This window comes from Stegostoma tigrinum, chromosome 3 (assembly GCF_030684315.1).
Source record: "Stegostoma tigrinum isolate sSteTig4 chromosome 3, sSteTig4.hap1, whole genome shotgun sequence".
NCBI lineage: Eukaryota > Metazoa > Chordata > Chondrichthyes > Orectolobiformes > Stegostomatidae > Stegostoma > Stegostoma tigrinum.
This window is the reverse complement of record NC_081356.1, coordinates 86,703,954-86,726,737: the sequence shown is the minus strand read 5'-3', so window position 1 is coordinate 86,726,737 and position 22,784 is coordinate 86,703,954. Positions and strand designations below refer to the sequence as shown.

At 40.6% G+C, this 22,784-nt stretch overlaps 1 protein-coding gene across 1 annotated transcript; it reads left to right on the top strand.

The window, feature by feature from the left end:
• The first annotated feature begins 3,578 nt into the window (after positions 1-3,578).
• On the top strand, positions 3,579-9,087 carry LOC125451082 (endogenous retrovirus group PABLB member 1 Env polyprotein-like). The gene is made up of 2 exons (XM_048527790.2): positions 3,579-4,178; positions 6,785-9,087. Exon 2 carries the CDS (start codon positions 7,395-7,397, stop codon positions 8,271-8,273), a length of 879 nt encoding a protein of 292 aa, XP_048383747.2. The 5' UTR covers positions 3,579-4,178; positions 6,785-7,394; the 3' UTR covers positions 8,274-9,087.
• The last annotated feature ends 13,697 nt before the right edge of the window (positions 9,088-22,784 follow it).

The following is a 22,784-nucleotide window of genomic DNA, read 5'->3' as shown; positions in this document are numbered from 1 at the left end:
CTAAAAAGCTGGCCTAATGGCAACCACGTAACTATTATTGATTGTTGTAAATACCCATTTGGTCAACTAATGTCCTTCAGTACCATCCTTACCTGCTCTGACCTACACGTGACTCCAGATCCCACTGTGATGCGGTTTACTCTTGACTGCCTCTGGTCAATAAATTCTTACCTAGCCAGTGATGTCCACATTCCATGAACAAACAAAACCACACTAACCAATGGTCTAACAGCACTAACAGCTAATTCTATGGTGGTATCATTTCTTATGAGACATCTGGGCTCTTCCAGTTTAGAAATTATTAAGAAAAGGTTGATAAAAGCAAAAAACATCACAACACTTGCAAATCTGTCAGTGACGTGGAACCTTCTTCCTGATGCTCTAATCCACCAATTTCCATATTTCACTTGAGGGCATTAGGCTGTGTAAGTGTAAATCCCTAGTGAGAGTTGGGTTATTAATTGTCATACGTCAATAGCTAATCAGTGATCACAGCTGCTTCCTTGCTTGAAATCAGGAAATAGTTTGTTCCCAGGACACTTGATGAGAGATTATTCTATAGGGTTTGCAGATTTACTGTCTGACAGCAGAATGGGTGCTTCAGAATGGATCTCAGATGAGGACTAAAATGACCAAAAACAGCACAACCAACAGCACCAACAATCCACTGGTCACAGAACTGTAGTGCATCAGTGAATCAGTACCTGTAACCTGATAGGTCACGACAGATGTGAAGCAAACTGCCCTATAATTTCTTGCTTTCTGTCTCTTTTCAGATAAAGGAGTCGTTTTTGTTACTTTTGTTCTGATGGAACTTTTCCCATAATGTAGGGAATTTTAGAAAATTAACACATCAACCATCACATTAGTCATTTCTTTTAAGACCCTAGGATGGAATTCATTGAGACCTGAGAACTTGTCAGCCCACTGTACTTTTCTTGAGTTTCTCCCTCCCTTCCACTTCCTGATTTACAGTATTTCTAGAATGTTATTTACGTCCTCTACAGTGAGGACTGAGGCAAAATGCTAGGGCAGCTCGTCTGCCATATCCTTATTTTTTATTATTAATTCCTCAGACTCACTTTCTATTGGACCAACATTCAATTTATTTATGTTTTCAATTTTTCTAAATACTTACAGAAACACTTACTTTGTATTTTTACATTTCTGGCTAGCTTTCTTCTTAACCTTTCAGTCTTTTTCTTTTTTTTCGTTGTTTATACATTGTGTTGAATCTTTTGACCTGCCATCCAACTTTGTGAAATTATATTCCTTTAAGGTTGAAATTATTTTTAATGTTTTTACATTAACCAGAGATGGTGAGTCCTCCCTTTTGAATTTTCCTTTCTTGTTGGAATGTTAGATTGAGGAGGTCCCAGCAGTGAGGTAGTACACAGGGTCTGTAGGCAGAGGCTCCATTTCCTTGGCATGAAAATGGTGTGAGGACATCTAGGACGTTAAGTCATTATGTAATAGATATCTGCAGCTTTTGAGAAGAAGAGCTGCTGCCTTTGGAACTGGAAGCTATTTTGTACCTGCAGCTGTCAAAGTCAATACTGCTGTGAACTGCCTGCAGATCCTTCCTGTGCTCAGCTCCAAGCACTATCAGATGCTTGCTGTACAGAACAGTCATTTCTAATTCTTATGAGCAGTAATGTGCAGCATCACATTCAGCTGCACTGGGACATGTTTGATTGAACTATTGTGTGGTTAATAATTGCAATAAATTTAAATCTACATTCATTGCACTATCTAGAAAAAGAGGCTAATTTTTAATATAGGTTTCATGACATGGACAATTTGACAATCACAGGCATGTTACGCATCAGCTTTGATACGTTTTACCAATCCCAACATTTTCAAAGATCAAATGAGAAGTCACAAACTGAACAAAGCATATTGTTCTTGTAGAAGAGTTGGGTTATAATTCTATGCCAGCCTTTATTCATTGTACTCCATTATTTAATGTGAAAATGTATTTCACTTGTCAAAGCCACCATTGTTCTTACAGATGAAACTCCATCTCAGTTCTTTCACTTAGCCTATGATACAGTTATTCAATGGGTTTTTAAAGCATATTATTCATTATTGGTGAGTACTATTTCCATAACTCATAATTGTATATTAACTTTGGTTCTGTCTTACTATAATTTAGAAATTACATTCATGTTACATCTAGGGCACAAATATCTCAAAAACAACTAATTGTACAAGATACGTTGTACAGGTGTGATTTATTGGAAAAACTGTGCAGAAGGATGAAAATTTGATCTGTAGTTAAGGCTCAACATCAAATTTTTGAAAAATCAAATGTAAACCCTTTTGAAAATAGCCATTCAGCCCTTGGGATGCAAACAATGATTTTTTTCTCATTTAGTTTTTGCTTGTGTTATTTCTCCCTTAGATACAACTGATTACTCACTTCCAAAAAATGCTATAACCTAAATCATCATGTTTGCAAAGAATTATATGTTCCATGAAAATAGTAAACGTTTACAATGTAGATTATTTTATCCTGTGGCAATACTATGGCTTTAGGAGATAGGCCAAGCAGCATCTTAGAGTCACAAAAGCTGACGTTTCGGGCCTAGAATCTTCATGAAGGATCTAGGCCCAAAACGTCAGCTTTTGTGCCTCTAAGATGCTGCTTGGCCTGCTGTGTTCATCCAGCTTCACGCTTTGTTATCTCGGATTCTCCAGCATCTGCAGTTTCCATTATCTATGGCTTTAGGAATTGTCTTTAGTCCATTTTATATGAAGAAAGTTTGAGACAGAGATACTGAGCAGTCGGCTCAAAGCCAATAGAGTAAACAGCTTGTGATGCTCTGAGTTTCTTTTTAAATTTGGAACAACAGAAGCAGCCAGAATGGTTGGGATCAGCGTCCCGCAAAACAAGGAGTTTTATTTTGCATTTTCTGCAGTTGATGGGAAATTGAAGTTAGATGTGGGAGCTCTAACTCTTCTCTTTTGCAGATAAAGGCTGGGGTTTCTTCCTGCTGCTAGAATTGCATGTAAGACAATCTATTTTCTTGAATTTTCCTCTATAATTGGTGGTGTTCATGGGATGCTACCATACTGGAACAGTTAATCAGTAGTAGTTAATATATATAAATTATTTTGTTAAGCATTTTGATAGAGTTACAGTTCAGCCAATTCTTTCTTTTCTTTTTATTTTGTCTGTATTTTAACTGCAGTGTAAAAGTAAAGTATGTTTTGTCTGAAGTCAAGTAGTTTGACCAATTGAATTACATCTGGAATACAACACTTTACACTTACCTTTAAAATGAGAAAAAGTTAGCTTCTCAGTTACTTTCTTAATACATTTTGAGGGGGTTTGGTCTGGTCCATGCACAGGTGGCAGGTGAAATTTGTGAGAGATTAGAAATGTTGTTTCTGCAGATAATGATGAATGGTGGAGTCTTGCAAAAGAGGGCCATTACATAAATAGTCACAAGATTTTGTAGCAGAAGTTTATTATTAACCAGAGATTAGGTTCTGCAAAAGCGGCAGTTAGCACCACCACCTGCATAACTTCTCCTTTCCAGCCTAACCAAATAAGGAAAGAATAAATAAGGTGATGGGGTTTTAGGACGGCAGAAAAGGGAACAATAAACAAGGGCGGCCCGATAGGATGGAGAATGATAGGATAAGAGAGGACCAATGGGACCAGGGAGGCGTGATTCCGCAACTTGTAAACTGTATAAGAATGCTTAACATGCTTTGTAGTGTGTGCCTGTATAGCAGACACCCGTTCTTGCAAGATTGTACAGAATAAAATTGTCTTGTTTCCAAGGCTTTGTCTCAGGCAGAGTTTGTGAGCGGGTACTGTTTCTCACAATTGGGGGCTCGTCCGAGATCCGACACTCCGACTGCTCAACACTCTTGGGACGATGGGGAAGGTGCGCCTCGCCGATTTTGGCGATCTCCAACTCCTTTATTTGTTGCTTGCGGTTTGGGCGAGTGTGATCCGGACTTGGAGACCCTGGAAACAAGGCGGGTAGACGCGGCGGGTCCGGTCGGGTAACTCTTGTGCACAAGACCCGGGTCAGGAAAGGTCTTTAAAGATCTGTCTGGGCGACCGGGGGAGCAGCGGTATTTGCTGCAGGTATTGCCGCGGGGACGTACAGGAAGTACTGGAAAAAGTTGGAACGACTAAGTAACTCCGTGCACGGACCAAGGTAAGAAAACAGACCTTTAAGTATTGCCTTGGTGGTCGGGGACGTATGGGAAGTACGGGGAATTGGCGAAGCATAAAATAAAGTATATAAGTGGCCAGACTAGCCGGACGAATAAGGTGTCTGCCTGATTTTAGCACCCAGCCTTAGACCGGTTGTTAAGAGGGGAAATCCCCCACGCGAAGGTCAGGACCCTGAAGTGGGTGTGGAAGAAGGCGACACCGGATCTCGATAAGATTAATTAAATTAGCAACAATGGGAGGCAAGGGGAGTTGCCTGAGTAGCGATCGATCTAGAAATAACGACAAAGTGGAATATATTCCGCCCGACAGCCCTTTGGGGAGAATGTTGGGCAGTTGGGAATACGGCTCCCGGATGCGGGAGAAAGACAAGACTACAATGATAAATTATTGTTGTTTTGTTTGGTCTAGAGAAAGCATTAAGGTACCTGATATTTTTGGCCCAAATATGGATCCGATGAAGATTGGCTGTGCCAATACCTAAATATATACGTCAATCAGAAAGAACCATTCAGTCAGAAAGAGTCAGATTATGCGGCTTGTTGGATAGGAGGTGCGAAGGTAGGACTATATCCTATGAGTGCAGAAGGATCAGGGAGAGGACAGGGAAAGGACGAACAAGAAAAACCACAATGGGATCCCCTAACATGTTTGCCGCCTCCATATCCCCCCTCCTCCCCACTGACGGCCGTGAGTAGCCTCCACAACCAGCCCACGGCCCCAGAACTAACCCCAACACCTGAAAAAGAGACAGACTCTGAGGTAAAAGACGCAGAACCTAGAGGGCCCAGAATTACATGGTCTACCACACGTAAAGGAGGGGCAGAAACAAAGGAAAAGGAAAAATTATACCCTTTAAGGGAGGTCCCGATTGGGGATGGTGAAATTGGGTATGTGAACGCTCACTTAACCAGTAGTGAAGTTAGGATCTTTAAGAAAGAAATGAAAAGTTTAATAGAGGATCCGGTCATACTGGCCGAACAGTTAGATCAATTCCTAGGACCCAATTTATATGCCTGGGGAGAACTGATGGCAATTCTAGGAACTCTATTTTCGGGGGAAGAACGAGGTAGGGGATAATAATACAACAAACGATAGAGAATCAATGCGGGATCTGAAGGAAATGGTAATATTGGGAATTAAAGAGGCAGCACCTAGATCGCAAAACTTTGCTAAAGCCTTCGAAGTACGACAGGAGAAGGATGAAACTCCTTCTACATTTCTTCAAAGGCTCAAGGAGGCCACAAGGAAGTATTCGGGGACGGGTCCCGATGATCCGGTAGGTCAGGGACTCTTAAGGTCCAGTTTGTAACTAAATCATGGCCAGACATACAAAAGAAATTACAGAAAATAGATGGATGGAGTGAGAAACAGATGGAGGAATTACTACGAGAAGCACAGAGGTATATATAAAGAGGGAGGACGAGAAGCAGAAACTAAGAGCAAAAATAATGGTAGCCGCCATTAAAGAAGTGAGAAAGAAAAAAAACTGAATGGGGAATATGAAGGCGGAGAGAAACACAAAAAGAAGAGGCAGATACTAGACGAGGGAGGCAACAGGCAGGGTGTTACCATTGCGGAAGAGTGGGACATTTTCAGCGGGAATGCCCGGGGTTAGCACGGGAAAGGGAAACAGTCTCTCTAATGGCCTTCGATGAGGATTAGGGGAGTCAGGGGTTCCTTCCTCCTAAGGCCCACCGGGAACCTTTGATAAATCTAAAGGTGGGACCTGAATGGGAGGAGGCAGTATTTTTGGTGGACACCAGAGCGGCACGGTCATCCCTAAGTTTTATACCTACTAATGTTAAATTGACTAACGAGTATCCCAGGGTTTCCGGAGTAAAAGGCGAGGGATTCCCAGTGCCTATTTTTGAGCCAACCCTAATTAGAAACGATGATAAGGATGTACGGATGCAAAGGGATATACACGTTAGCTAAGCAGGTATGTGCAGGCTGCCCGACTTGCCAAAAGATCAATAAGAAAGTAACGAGAGGGGGGCCAAGAGCTGGAAGAAACCCTGGGGTAAGACCTTTTCAGAGAATACAGGTAGACTACACGGAATTACCCCCAGTAGGGAAGCAAAAGTACTTATTAGTCCTAATGGATCATCTAACTGGGTGGGTGGAGACATTGCCAATGTCCTCGGCCACCTCAAAGGGAGTAGCGAAAACTCTTTTAGAACATATAATTCCTCGATATGGAGTGGTGGAAAGTATAGATTCAGACCAAGGTAGCCATTTTACCTCTGAGGTCCTACAAGAAGTAATGGCGGGATTAGAGATCTATTGGGAATTCCACACTCCTTGGCACCCGCCTTCCTCTGGACGGGTAGAGCAAATGAATCAAACCTTAAAGAAGCAACTGTCTAAGCTAGTCCTAGAGACTCGATTACCATGGACAAAATGTTTACCTATCGCGTTGCTACGCATTAGGACTGTGCCTAGACGTGATATTGGCCTCTCTCCTTATGAAATGATGTTTGGATTACCTTTCTTGGGTGGAAAAGGGGAATTACCAACTGTTGAATTCAATGATAAGTTTTTAGAGAACAATATTGTGGCGCTCGGTTCTTCTTTGTCTGTCCTTAGGAAGAAGGGTCTGTTGACCCAGACACATCCACTAGAGTTCGCAGTACATCGGATATGACCGAGTGATTGGGTCCTGATCAAAACCTGGAAAGATACCAAACTGCACCCAAGCTGGGAGGGACCGTTCCGAACCGTCCTGACTACTGAAACAGCCGTCCGAACTGCTGAAAAAGGGTGGAGTCATCACACCCGTGTTAAGGGTCCGGTGGACGCTCCTTCCCCTCCGGCAGAGTGGCAAGCTCATCCTACAGACAACCCTCTGAAAGTCAAGCTGAGCAAAAAGAATGAACTGAACTGATATGAGAGACTATCAAGTATTGGTTAGAAATTTTGTATTGTAAGCGTTGTTACGCCTCCCGGGTATTTAAAAGGGTTAGGGAATAGACAGATAGGGGTTGGGAAGCTGAAATGAGCAGTCAGCTTTATATTGTCACGATAATATTGGCGCTAGTTGCCAAGGTGGGTGGGAAAAATCATTTTACCGCTTTATGTCAGAATTATGCTAGAGAAACGGGGCGTACTGACTGTTGGGTATGTGCTGCGATCCCACACAATGGAGAATCTGGAATCCCTCTCACGGTAGTACCATTTACCAATAGAGAGGTGTACGATGTACAACAATTTGACTCGGGCTCAAATAATACAAAAATGGAGATCTGACAGGGGTAATTATAACTGCGCGGGATGGTTCCCACGACCAGCCCCGAAAACCCCGGGCGCTATTGATGGCCTTAGGGTTTCCCCACCGAAGGGAGCAGTCAATACCACTTGTTTCTGTAATCAGAATGACAGCTCACCCTTCCAGTTAGGAAACTTATTTTGTGTCTCCACCAGCCAAGCTACTGGCACAAACATACCCCGAATATTGAACGGAACATATTGGATATGTGGCCTAAAGGCCTATCCCTTTATCCCTGGGGAAAAGTACATTCGGGTAACCGAATGCATAGGAAGCATAGAAATGCATGAATGTTATGATTTAAGTTATGATTTTGATCAAACACTGCCTCAAAGCCAGAAAGGCTGGGGTGGCTGCTGCTACCTCGCCTACCTAATTCCCCATTTGAGGCTGTTAGATAAAACCCCAGAAATAACTCAGAATGATCAGGGAGGGAAGTGTACACCCCAAAAAGTAACCGAAGGGGATCGCTTCCTCTGGACTTTGATACCTATATATGGGACTGCCCGAGCAGGAAGAGAAGTACAAAAGTTGGCGGCTTCCCTGGAGGAGTTGGCCAACAATACTGCCGAGGCGTTGGCCGAGACCCAATCCCAAGTGGCAGCCATAACGACCAAAATGATTGCCACCAGGCTACCGACTCTTCAGAATAGGATGGCTTTAGATTATATTCTGGCAGAGAAAGGTGGTACCTGTGCACTAATTGGGGAAGAGTGTTGTACATACATACCTGACGTTTCCCATAACATTACTGATATCTCCCAACACGTGCCAGACAAAATCGCCAAGATAAGGGAGGCCGGTAACTGATACCGGAATGAAAAAGGCTGGGAATGGGGGAATTGGGGATGAACTGGTTGGGGAAGATGGTTGGTTAATTTGGCCATCTATGCATTATTGATATTAGTGGGTCTGGTGGTGGGGTTTAATGTCCTCAAATGGATACTGAACCGATTAATGACATCTCTAGGGGAATGAGCTCAAGTACATCACCAGATGCTTTTACAATCAGCAGATAGTATGCAACAAAGAGAAAGTCAAAGAATGTTACTAGAATTCGAAAAACGAACATCACAAAGGATGATTTAAGGGCTTACCGTGTACAAGATTGTGAGCCTCAACACCAGCAAGCGTAAGAGGGCAGGAAATGGGAAAATGAATTAGAAAAAGGGCTTAATTAGTGCAGAAACAACAGTTTGAGAAAAAGAAAAAAGGGGAATTATGAGAGATTAGAAATGTTGTTTCTGCAGATAATGATGAATGGTGGGGTCTTGCAAAAGAGGGCCATTACATAAATAGTCACAAGATTTTGTAGCAGAAGTTTATTATTAACCAGAGATTAGGTTCTGCAAAAGCGGCAGTTAGCACCACCACCTGCATAACTTCTCCTTTCCAGTCTAACCAAATAAGGAAAGAATAAATAAGGTGATGGGGTTTTAGGCCGGCAGAAAAGGGAACAATAAACAAGGGCGGCCCGATAGGATGGAGAATGATAGGATAAGAGAGGACCAATGGGACCAGGGAGGCGTGATTCCGCAACTTGTAAACTGTATAAGAATGCTTAACATGCTTCGTAGTGTGTGCCTGCATAGCAGAAACCCGTTCTTGCAAGATCGTACCGAATAAAATTGTCTTGTTTCCAAGGCTTTGTCTCAGGCAGAGTTTGTGAGCAGGTACTGTTTCTCACAAATTCAAGCTGGGAAATGTGAGGTGATTTGTTTTAGTAGGAAATACATGGAGAGACAATATAAAACAAAGGATACAGGATACAGAGGGATTTGGCTGAATGTGTGTATTACTCATTCAAGGTAGCAAGACAGATTGAACATGTGGTTAATGAAATACAAAACCTAGTAGTATTAATATGGGCATGGAATTCATGAGCAAGGAGTTTGTGTTAAACTTGTACAAGATACTACTTTGACCTCAGCTGGAGTATTTTGTTTGCACTTGAGGAAGGATGTGAAACCATTGAATAGAGTACAGCAAAGACATACAATCATGATACCAGACATAAGAAACTTCATTTATGAGAATAGATTGCAGAGGTTGTGACTGTTTGCCTTGGAGAGGATGTTTGATTAATGTATTCAAGATGCTTAGGGATCTAGACAGAGTAGATAGGTGGGGATTGCTGCAAGTCATGAAAGGATCAAGAACAAGAGGCAACAGATTTACATTATCATCAAAAGAAGCAAAAGCAACATGGAAAAGAACGTTTCCCACACTGTAAATCATAAGGGTCTGTAATGTACTGTTTGAGATTGCACTGGAAGCAAGTTCAAATGAGGCATTCAAAATGGTGTTAGACTTTTTTTGAGTAGGAAGAATGTGCAAAGTTACAGAGAAAAGGCAGAAGATTGGAACTAAGTAAAATGCTCATTTGGAGTGGCCTTGCAGGAACAATGGGCCAAAAGGCTTCCTTTTGCACTTTAATAACTCTGCAATTCAGAAATTCCTTGTTTCTGTCTCTCCAAGTACCACATGGGGAGGTGATGGTTGAGTGATGTTATCACTAGACTGTGAATTCAGTGACCAGGTAATGTTCTTGGGACCTAGGTTGAAACCTGAAACTTGCCATCGTGATGGTAGAATTTGAATTCAATAAAAAAAGTGCAGAAATTCAACCCGAAACAGTTGCCAATTGTTGGGAAAAATGCATCTGGTTCATTGGTATTGTTAAGGAGAAGGAAACGTGCCATTTTCACCTGGTCTAGCCGACTCGTGATTCCAAACCCACAGCAATATGGTTGAATCTTAACTGCCCTCTGGATAATTAGAGATGTGCAATAAATGCTGGCCTAGCTAGAAATGCCCACATTCTGCAAATGAATTTTAAATAAATCCAAAGAGGACATTGACCTCTATGGATTATGTTCATCTATGACTCACTATATATTGCCGTTCTTTCAATGTCACTGGGTCAAAATCCTGGAACTCCCTCCCTAACAGCAGTGTAGTAGGTCTACAGCACATGGACTGCAGAAATTAAGAAGGCAGCTCATCTTCTCAAGGGTAGTCAGGGATGAACAATAAATACTGACACAGCAGCGACACACATATCCCATTAATTAGTTGTAAAAAGATTATGCTTAGCAAGATAGAGCAGTAGTTTGCTACATTATCTTTTGCAATATGGCTGACCAGGAAACTCTCCCACTGTTAGCCCTTGCCATAATGTGTATTGGAGGAAGTTATAGGCAGCTAACCAATCCAAGTGGCCATGTTCTTCCAGATACAGGGATGCTACCACTGTACAACAAAACCCGAAGAGAAGATCTCCTGGGAGTCTTGCCAAATTTAATGACATGATCTGACTTTTCAAAACTACTTCTTTCCAGGCCACTGCCAGCAAGATTGAAGTCTGAATTGAAGGTTGAAGCACTGATACAAAGATAATACAACTTCTATTTCTAAAAGCTGCTCTTTCTGATACATTAAGAAATCTAGGGGACTTAGCAACTTGCTATGAAGGACAACTTGAAAAATCTACAATTATACCTTAGTGCTGTTTATATTTGACACATAAGCCAGCTTGTTGGCGCATCAACCCTGTCCTGGGTTGCTGAATAGAGAGTAAGTTGGCCGACTAAATTTGAAATTTGTAGGAAAACACTTTAGTCAGAACTTAAGAGCTAATTTTTTCACTTGTGCTTTCAGCCAAGTCTCCGCAACTAGGGAATCATGTGCACTCAGAGTGCAGAATCTCTGTCCAGTGATTTTGATGGATGGAAAATGCAGAAATGCATATGGGAGATTTTCTGTCATGCTTTCAGTAAGTAAAGATAAAGCCAAAGGCACACATCAAATTTACCCTTTCAAGTTTACTTACAGAAGGTGTACTTCATTGAAGCACGAAAAGATGAAAGCTAGAACTCATGGGGAAAGATTAACACAATAGATTGAAGCTGACCCAGTGAGAGGTTAACTTGGGAGAAAATGATCAAAAGCTAACATTTGCACAATATTATCCCTGGGGCCATGCCCTTTTATAGATGTCATCATGAATGATGCATTCCCTATCCCGAGTCTAAAAGATTGGACAACTGAGCTGATTGGCTTCAAAGGGTAATGTATTGCCTCCTTCTTGGAATTTAATTGAGTGAGAAGTTTGTAATCAGTATGTCATTTCCATTTGCAGGCTATCAAAATACCAGTAAATCATACTCACACTCTAATGTTTGGGGATAATTGGCAAATACAGAATTTTACAGCCAGAAATTGGATGGGTAGCTCTCAGATAAAATACCACATAACAATGCACGACAACAACCCATTGTTATACTCCCAGTTTCCAATAATATGGAATGAAAACAGGCTCTGAAAGCTGAAGCCCACATGCTATTTTGACACAATGCAACTAGCAGGCTATTGAGATTATTAAAGAGACAATCGACTATTTCTTTACGTTGCCATTTCACTTGTTTTGTAAATACACAGCCAACAAAAGAGAAATGGTTTCTGGCAGATATGAAGAGATATCGTGAGGGTGGATGAAAAGGCCTGCAAAAGCGACTACAGCTGCATGTAACAGCAGAGTCTGCTGCTGAAGGTGGCAGTATTTGGCTGAGTCAACTCTTCAGTTTTTTTATAGGCTGACAATGCTAATAAGCAGACTGAGACAGCAGGTGCTCTGGAGACAGGCTCTTCCTGGAGGGTGAGGACTCCACTCGAGGAACATGAGATCATTGTCCCATTGGAATTGTGCACATTGGGGATGCCTCCAATGAGGAATAAATATTGGGAAGAAAGCAGAAGAGAACCACTGTCCAGGGACAGTTGCAGAATGCAGCCCAGGCAGGTGACACCAAGTGAACAAAATCCAGCAATTTCTGGTAGGAAAAGACACTAATTTGCACAGAGATACTACAGGCAGAGGATAAATTAAGCTTCAGCTCTCAGACTGTCTGAGAACTTGCAGGCTGCTTCTTTCCAGAGAGATAATGATTGCTCTTTGTATGTTGGCAGTTTGGGAGAATGGTTCAAATTGGTGGCCACCCTATACCTGTTGCTCATAAGGTGACAATGGCCTTGAACTTTTCTTTTTTGAAGTCATGTGAAGAGCCGACTGGAGATCTTTGTAGCATTTTGCTAGTTTCAGCTCACTGTTGTACATGGTTAGTCATGATACATTGTCTATATAAGCAAATCACTTCATCTTCTTCACCACTAATGCCATCAGCCAGCCCCAGGGAGCCAGAGGCTTAACATGCCTTACTGGATTCCTCAAACTTTAACATGTGGCCATCAAAGTCCTATTGTGTCACCCAGGGGCTTTCGTCAATTTAAAAGTTCCATCAATGTGGTCTCCCGGTATGTGCAGTACTCATAATTCTTACATCCTCAGGCACTCTCATGGTTCACAGATTTTATGTCCTCTCTTCTTTTCTCTCAAGGTGTAATGAATGTCTAGAATTCTCTACCCCAGAGGTCTGTGGAGGTTAGATCGGTCAAAGTATTTAAATAGGAGGGAGACAGAATTTTGAAATATTGAGGAGTTCAGAGCTCTGAGGAGTTGCATGAAAGAGGAATTGAGGCCTAGGGGAAATCAGCCATCATCTTATAGAATGGTGGGAAAGGTTTGAGGAGCAGAATAGCCTACTTCTGCTCCTGCTTTTATGTTCTTATGCCCAGTAGAACTATTCAAGTGCTTGCTTCTTAGAGACAATAGCTATCTTACAATCGTAGTAATAATAAAGCTACACAGACTGATGTAAATCATAATGAGAAACATACATTTACCAAGGCCATAATCATATAAGCCATTGAGATAGCTGAAATCAGATTTTGATGCTTGCACCTCTTAAGCAGCTCTCTGCAAATTAAACAAAAAATATTTTTTGAATGTGGGCTTCATTGGCTGGGCCAGCACTTATTATCCAAACTTTAGTTGCCTTTGAGGATTTGGTGATGAGCTGCTTTCTTGAACTGCTGCAAAATTCACCAAGGCTTGGCAAGACTGGCAATGCTGTTGGGGAGAGAGCTGTAGAATCTTGACCCAGCAACAGTGAAGGAACAACATTATATTTCCAAGGCAGGATGATGAATTGCTTGGAGGGGAGCTTGCAGGTGGTGGTGCTCCCATGCATCAACTTCTAAATGATCGCTGTTATGGGTTTTGGAAATGCAGCCTTGATAAAAGGTCTATCACTCACACCTCACTCCAGAATTCAGCTTTTCTATCCATGTTTGAAGCAATGATGTAATGAGTTCAGGAGCTGAGTGGCCCGAACTGAGTGTCAACGAACACTGAATTGCTGAACAAATACTGCTTGATAGCACAGTTAACAGCACTTTCCATCACATTACTGATGATTGAGAATAGACAGGTGGGATGGCATCTGACACACTTGGGCAATTTTTCACTTTGTTAGGCAGTTGCCAATGTTGTAGCTGGACTGGAACAGATTGACAAGGGACACAGCAGGTTTTAGAGTGCTCATCTTCAGTACAATTGCTGTAAATCTTGTCAGGGCCCAAAGCCTTTGCAATGTCCTGTGTGTCTCTGCTAATTCCCTGATATCACATGGAGCGAATCGAATTGGCTGAAGACTAGCATCAGTGATGTCGGCATCGTCTGGAAGTGATGGATCAGTTTTCTTTTGCTCCCTCTCCCTCCGAGCCCCTACCCAACCAAACCACACCCCCCTCCCCCCCAGCCCCCTGCCAATGTCTTGTTTGCATGGGATTGGTCTCAGTAGAGCTGACTTATTTTCTCCTTTTAACACCTTCCATTAACACTTATTCTTCATCCATAGCTCTTCTCTACTACTATTAGAACTCCATTTTCCTTTTGCTTTAGGCACCTTCCCCTTCACCGTCTATTATACTTGTTTTTCCTCACCTTTTATCAACAGTGTAAAAATCACCATTTTTCAGCCCTCTTCATTTCTAAAAATATTGCCTGACTTGCTGCGTTTCTGCTGCACTTTGTGTTTTTACTTCTGAAGACCTACCTAGCTTTTCCTTTAGCCATCCATTTCTGCATTATATTACTTTCTTTAACTTCCATGTCTCCTCCTATTGTACAACACTTAAGAGAGTTGGTGGAATAGTGGTAATATCACGAGTACAGAATCCCAACCTACTGATCTGAGGTTGTGGGCTCAAATCCCCAATGGAAAATGGTGAAATCTGAATTCCTTAAAAATTTGGAATAAAAAGCCAATCTAGTGTCTGCTATTAACCAGTAAGTTTGCTACCACTCTTTAGGGAAAGAAATTTGCCATTCCTATCTGGGCTACAGATGATTCCAGACACTCAGCAATGTGTGATTGACTCAGGTAATTAGGAATGGGAAAAAGATTATGGCACCCTCATTCTGTGAGCATATTTTAAAATGTTCTCATTTGTGCACAGTATTGTACGTAAGAAATAATTTTCTTTCAATAAGACTCATTAAAAAGCTTGGTTATTAAGTATAACTGGTGTTTATCCCAAAAACAAATTCACATAATAAAAGCTGTGTACTGATTGGAACGAGGTTGGATCTCGTTGAGTATGAGATCCTTAATTGGGGCTGTTTACCTGGATCAATCAGGGAGCCTTGGCTGGCATATATAAACAGGAGATTCAGAGGGTTTCCTCACACTGACCAGCTCATTTGGAGCCAGTCTCTAGAGTCCATATGGGCTCGTGTAAATTAAGTGTGGTTTGGTGATGAGATACTGGCCTCTGAGCAGTTATTTCAAACAGATTTCAAGCAGTTTTCAGCAAAACACAAAATGAAAATTCAAAAACTTAGTGCAAATTGACATTTTCTAGATTCTTTAAATACTTATTCTTGGATGTGGACATTTCTGGCAAAGCTGGTGCTTATTGCTTATTTCAATGTACGTGAGAAGGTGACTTTTTAGATACAAAAATATATTTTGGGTGTCTTCATTTTGCAGCAAATTAATGCATCCTAGTCACCCTCTTAGACCACTTAGAAAGCATAAGGAGGCAAATAAATTTATGTAGGACATGAGTCAAATATAGCCTAGGCCAAACGAAGATGGTAGATTTCCTTGCTTATGAAAAATCAATGAAGTGGTTGAGATATTAGAGAAATTGATGCCTTCTTGATCACTATTCCTGATTTATTTTTCTTTTTTATAATTAAACAGAGTTCAAGTTCTCAAACTGCTATGGTAGGATCTAAGCTCACTTTCCCTGGATTATTAGTTTAATCATTGGCATTATTCTTCCAATACCAGAGCCCCTGCCATACTCTACCCAGTGATATAATGCTGTCCGCTTAGCAAAAAATTGCTGTCAAACGTCGCGTACCAGTTTAAATATTCCAACTGGTTTCTTCATCTGCTTTGCAGATTGGTATGAGTTCTCTCACAAAAGAACAGCTTAATATCACTACCCTTCAGTTGAATCATCTTGAAATGTAAAGTCACACACTCGAATTGCCATATTTGTATTCTACGTGATCAGATGCTTTACAATTAATTTGATGGAATGTTTACTGAAGCTTTTTATGTTGCAAGCAACCGAACCAACTTCAGGGCAACAAATTTGAAACGTTCACAAAATTACAAGAAACATACTCTTTGTTTGAATTTGTCTATTATTGAGATACACAGCCTACGTACCTGGCAACATCTATTGTTAACAGAATTCTATACTTGCTTCCCAGAATTAAGGGAGTTGCAAAGGACGAATTCATTCTCTGAGTGTAGTGAATTATGCAGTTCTTTACCAAAGACGGCTGGTGATGTTGGTGCTTAAGTATATTCTAGGCTGAAATGGGCAGATTTTTAATCAGTAAGTGAATCAACAATAATGGAGAAAACGGCAGGAAAAAGTAGTTGAGAGTTATCAGACGAGCCACAATCTCATTGAATGTCAGAACAGGTTCAGTGGGCAGACTGGCCTACTTTAGTTCCTATGTTGTATAATCTTTTGATCTTCTGAACAATATAGAGTGTAATGATAGTTTTGCTAACAATCAACCAAAAATAACCAGTTGCAATATGCCCCATTTATGCATGCTTTAATTAAAATAAATTGGTACATAGGAACACATTACCTCAAGAAAAAGAAAAATGTTCAAGTCTGATGCATTTTTTAGATACCTAGAAGCTTGGAGAACCTATAGTTCCCCATTTCCTTCACGATAACATGTTTCAGCCAATCAGAATCAATTTAACAATGAATCAGATTCCTTTTCTCTTGTAATATAAATTGTCTTCGCAGGAAAATTGTCATTACTGGGTTTATTCTGTTGAGTTTAAATGAAAAGCTTCAGTGATTTGTCTCTCATTTCAGCAATATCTTGATCTACCAAATGAACATTAGTATTAGTTCAAATTGCCAAAGTGTAGACATCTCCATGAGCTAAGATGAAATTTCTCCTTAAATACAAAACTGAATTACATCAGCGCAACTTAAGAGGCATTACAAAGTTGTTTAAAAATTGCAGCTGTTGATTTTAGATCTGTAACCTCTGTTTTAACAAAAGAGCTTTGGTATCGGCTAATTAATGGGATTAAGTGCAGGTTGTCTGCAGATTTAAAATTTACAGCAAAATCACTTATTTCACAAAACAAACACAACTATGTAATCCTTGGGTAAGATGGTATTAAATTTCAATTTGAATTGGTTATTGCATTCTCCTGCAAACATCTGTGGGTTAAAAAAAATCAATGTGATTTTTGCTGTGCAGTCCTGGTGTTAAAGGCAGCTATAGTATTTCAGGAAATGTCTTGTTCATTGCATTGTGTGTTTTACTGACAGAAAATTACAGGCTTTTCTAAATACTATTCATTTATTGTAAAATTACTGCTTTCTCCAATTTTTCATGCCAGTTTGTAGTTAATCTGCACTTGATAGTCCCATAAGCTCACTTCCAGTACAACATTACTTCCAAGGGTCTCATTATTTTTTGATGACTGTGATGGATTGGAAATGAGAATATTACCTGCCCAGGGAAGTAACAGATATGCATGTCATATTTGTCAGCTACAAACTAGCTCAGCGGAGAGAAGGTTATCAGGGCGTGTGGGAGGAGAGCCATTAAAGTGCTGCTCCATTACTTACGTGCTGTCTGATTGGGGAAATATAGGCTAGCAGGCATGAAGACTTCCCCATGGGAACTATCCTCTGAATTATCGCGCATGTATGAAAATGCAAAATGACAGCTAAAACTAGAAGGGGCTTTCAGCAACAGCTCACTATGTCACTTTTTTTTCATTTGCCTCTCTATTTCTGTACCTGAGATCAGTTCATTTGTTGACCTTTAAAGGTCTGGGGAGGCTTTTATAAAGTAAATATCCTCAGTGCAATTCTGAGGGATGACTGGATACCAATGGCATCTGTGGCAAATAATGAGTTTATCTTTTAAATTACTTACTATAAGGAAGAATCATTAAAGGTGAGCAGTGATAACAGAGGTTTTTCATCAGTTAGTTAGTTTTTCATTATTTTGATCTGAACTGAATGTAACATCATTATTAATTGACATTATCAAACACATTCAAAAATTGTTTCAAAAATTGTTTAAATATTTACTGTTTCAAGGAGGAAATACAAAATGCCGAAATGAATGTAAAAATTGCTTTTGGATTATTACAATAGTTAGTTTTAAAAAAAGGTAACCAGTAAACCTGCACTGTTCTCAGCTGATCTCAAGCCACCATGCAATGCCAATTGACTTACATAATGCTGGCACACATTGTACAGTGCATTGGTAAAGACAGGTCAAAGATGGGATTTGTGTGTAATAGCTCACAAAGTGTTGTTGTGCATCTTTCAGCATTTCTGTCGGTGAAAGGACTGGAGCAATGCAGAACTTGAATATTTCTGTTTAGTAATGTTGCTTTGGACATGTTCTTTTGAAGGTTCTTGAATCAAGGATGGTACTCTTTGCAGCAATAAGCCATCCTGCAGTCAAGATCAGATACTTGGTTAAAGGTGACAGATAGGGCCAACGACAGCTCATCCATGAGGTAGACACAGGAACAAGTGTGAATAAAAGTTCTTGGTCCCAGGAAGATTATCGAGGTCTTGCTCATGTTGTGCTTAACACAAAGTTCATTTAAAATATTTCTTAATTTTTTTTCAGAAATATTGAGATGTACATGGACTGCAGTGGTTCAAGAAGGCAGCTCACCAGCCACCCTTCAACGGCAATTATGGACAAGCAATAAATATTGACCCAAACAGTGATGCTCACAACCGACAAGTGAATTTAAAAAAAAACAAAAAGATGCTCAGTACAGGCAAAAGTTTCAAATGAACAAGCATTGGATTTTTGTTTTAACATATAATTTATATCCATCTACTGCTATGAGAAAGCAAAATATCCCATTAAAAGTTGCAGGTATCTAAATATGCTGCAAACCACAGTAGCAAGAAAGAGTCTTGAAGATTATAAATAGGGTGACCAGATGCTCAAGTTTTTCTTGGAAAGTCCTGAATTTTACTGAATATCCTGGTTTCCTGACAATTTCCTCAAAATGGTTCATATGTCATAGTTTTCCATTTCCCACTTATTGTGCATGGGCATACTGAATTCAGTCAGTCAGTCATAGAGTTATACACCATGGAAAAAGACCCTTTGGTCCAACTCGTCTGCATCCACTAGATAACCCAATCAGACTTAGTCCCATTTGCAAGCATTTAGCTGATATTCCTCCAAATCCTTCCAATTCATGTACCTACCCAGATTCCTTTTAAATGTTGTGATTGTACTCACTTCCAACACTTCCTCGGGCAGCTCATTCCATACACACACCATCCTCTAAGTGAAAAAAGTAATCCTTCAGATCCTTTTTAAATCTTGCATCAAAAGTGCTAGAATACACAAACTATTCACATTGAATATGGGTCTACACGTCTCCAAGATCTGTTGCTTTGCTCTGTAGTCAGCACAGTTTGTTGTACAGCTCTGCCTAGCTTTGCCACTCAAGGTGAAGTTAAGTCAGCCAAAAGCTTTACAGCAGGAAGACAGGAAGTATTTTTCTGAGTTGCTTACATCTGCAGTTAACTCACAGAAATGATTAAGAATCAACGTTGAAAACAGGGTAAGGTCCCCATGTCACCAAACTCACTATCTCCTTTCTGTATTCTGACTCATCACTGTTAGATATCCATCCTACCATGGTGGTGTCATCAGCAAACGTGTAGATGATGTACATTCTGAATTTGGAAACACAGGCATAGGTGTACAGGGAGCACAGCAGGGGGTTGAGGACACATCCTTGGGGGGAGGGTGTTCTAAGTGTTGAGTGTTATTGTGGAGGAGGTGCAGTTACCTATCCTCACTGATTGCAGCCTATGGGTCAGAAAGCTAAGGATCCAGTTGCAGAGGGCGGAGCCAAGGCCAAGGTCATGGAGATTTGAAATCAGTCTGGAGGGGATAATGGTGTTGAAGGCAGAGCTGTAGTCAATGAGCAGGAGTCTAATGTAAGTGCCTTTGTTGTCCAGATGTTCCAGGGATGAGTACAGGGCTACGGAAATAGCATCCGCTGTGGATCTGTTATGTTGGTAGGCAAATTGCTGGGGATAAAGGCAGGTTGGGAGACTGGAGCTGATGTGGGCCAAGACCAGCCTTTCGAAGCACCTCATGATTATTGAGGTCAGAGCCACTGGGCGGTAGTCACTAAGACACACTGCATGTGTTCTCTTAGGTGCTGAGATGATGGTGGGATGACCCATTGTATTTTTCTTAGATAACAAGAAATACTGGACATTGTGATTTCGCAGTCTTGACAAAGAAACTGTAGTGACAAGATGGAAATGATAAGCCATGTTTCTGGCAGCTTTAAAGGACAGCTGCAGACACAAAGAAGATCGAGAAGCAAAGGAGTTAGACGTACAAGAAGACGCAAAGAGAACACAGAAAGTGACAGAAAGAGGAGCAATGAGAATCCTTGTTAAGGGAAGGTACAAATCAACTCACAGGAAGAGGACACAGTTTTCTTTTGGGAGAAAAGGACATCACAGCTCTGTAAGTTGCGTTGACTAAAAAGGTTGAAATCCCAGAACACGGTGCAAACAGCTTGGAGTCACTAAAGATTTGAGGGCAGAATTTTTCCATTTTTGAAATAAATCCAAAAATGGGAAATGTTATACGAAGAGGAAACCGGGATTACCTTGTTCAGAAAGCCACGATTCATACGACGATCAGGAATGTAATTGTCTGCTAGGAAGCTTTCCATCAAAATTACCAAACTGGAGCAGAGCTACTAACTAACCAGCATTTGTCAGAGCCACAGCTGCTAAGACACTACTCTCCCTGATGGAAGGTCAGAGGACAAAAAAAAAGGCGTTATTTGAGGGATGTTTCTTGGGTTGGAGATGAAAAAGGGATGGGGGCAGGGAGGTTAGAAGCATTGGCAGGAATTGTCTCTCAGAGGTCAACTCCTTCACCAAGTCGAGTCCCTCAGTCTTGCACAGATGTGTGCCAATCTCTGGATCCTCCACCAAACTAACAGCCTGTGCTCACCAGTATACCAGTTGGGTCAGCTGGATCTTCCTTATCTCAACAGGAACTGAAATAATTGCAGGTAAAGTCTATAAGTGGTCAATAATTGACGACTTAATAGCCCTAATTGGCAGCAGATCAGGAAGGTCAACCATCAGTCTTCCCATGTTGGCTTCTGAGGTAGTGATCTCACATGATTATCTGTCCTTCCCACCATCTTCCTTGCCACTTCTTGGAAGGGGAATATTGGGAAGTGAGCTGGGGTGTAATTGGTTAAAATGAAGCTGTGAAAAGCTATGCCATTGGAGCTGTTGTGACCCGAGAGACAGCAATGATGTAAAGTGTGCCTTTATGAAGATAATCATACCTCTGAAACACAAAAGTGCAAGGATTCTCATTGCTCCTCTTTCTGTCACTTTCTGTGTTCTCTTTGCGTCTTCTTGTACGTCTAACTCCTTTGCTTCTCGATCTTCTTTGTGTCTGCAGCTGTCCTTTAAAGCTGCCAGAAACATGGCTTCACAAAAGTGAAAGACGCTACTAGATAAGGATCCCTGTGTAAACAAAAAATACTGTATTATGGAACAAAAATAGAAATTGCTGATGAAACTCAGCACAACTGTCAGCATCTGTGAGAGGAAAGCAGTGCTAACATTTCGACCCTTCCTCAGAACTTCTGAACTCTGCTAACTCAGTTTTCTTCCCATAGATGCTGCCAGACCTGTTGAATTTTACCTGCAAGTCCTGTTTCTGTTTCAGATCTCCAGCATCTGTAGATCTTTATTTTAGTTCAGCATGTTATGGAACTGTGTGGCTACAAAGTGCCACTTTTGTGCGAGGAATGATGCAAATATGCATGGCTGCAAATGATGTAACAATTGCATTGACTATTTAAAGTAAAAATTTACCTTTATATTTGAAGTATCATTTGTCTGTAAGTTCACTTGTAACTTGAATTTGTTGGTAATTTCTGCATTGGGGGACATTCAGTAATATTGGTTATTTTTGTTTATATTTTCCCCATAAGAACACTAACAATGCATTGATTCATTAGCCCCTTTTTAGAAATGCACAGTGGCATAACACTCAGAAGTGTCTTGCCGTTTTTTCAAAGATTTTACTGCCATTTCAAGATCTGTTCTCCAAATAGCTTTCCAATTCTGCTCCAGAATTCCAAAAAGAAGTGAGGGAGAAGGAACCAGATATAAGATATTAGACCAAAATAAAACAGAGCTTTGTTTTGACTAAAATCTAAAAGGATTTGACTAAAAGGATTTTTTCTTTGATTGATTAAACTTTTGGCTTCCAGACTTATTTTAAGTCATTACATATTCCCAACTGCCTATTATGGGGTTTTAACGCAAATTTTATGGATGGTTTTGGATTACAATAACATAATAATTACATTATCAAACAAATTTTGTAGTAATGCAGTGGCTATGTTACTAGCCAAGTAAAGAAAAACATTGTATTCAGATACTAAACAAACATAAAGAACACCAGTTTGTGCAACTGCTATTTCAACTGCTATGTTGCTGACTCAGCATCTAAAATAGATTATGCACCTTAATTATATAGAAATAGGAAAATAATACCTCATTAATTAGTAAGAAGCAAGTCCAGTTTTGGGCCTGCTTTACTCAAGATTAGTCAGTGGTCTCTGCAGTCACCATGGTTGAGCAAATGGAAAATCTTCATTTTTTAGACAAAAGACATAATTGAGCCAGGGGGAGGAGGAATTCTCTGGTTCCACAGAAACTTTAATCTCTGCATGCCTAACTGTCCGTAAAATGCAAAATATGTTTTGAATCTTTCGCTTCTTTTGGGCAAAGCTTGGAACAACAATTTTAAAGATCCTCATTATCTACAACACATTCCTGGTTCCTTCATCAACTTTTAAATAC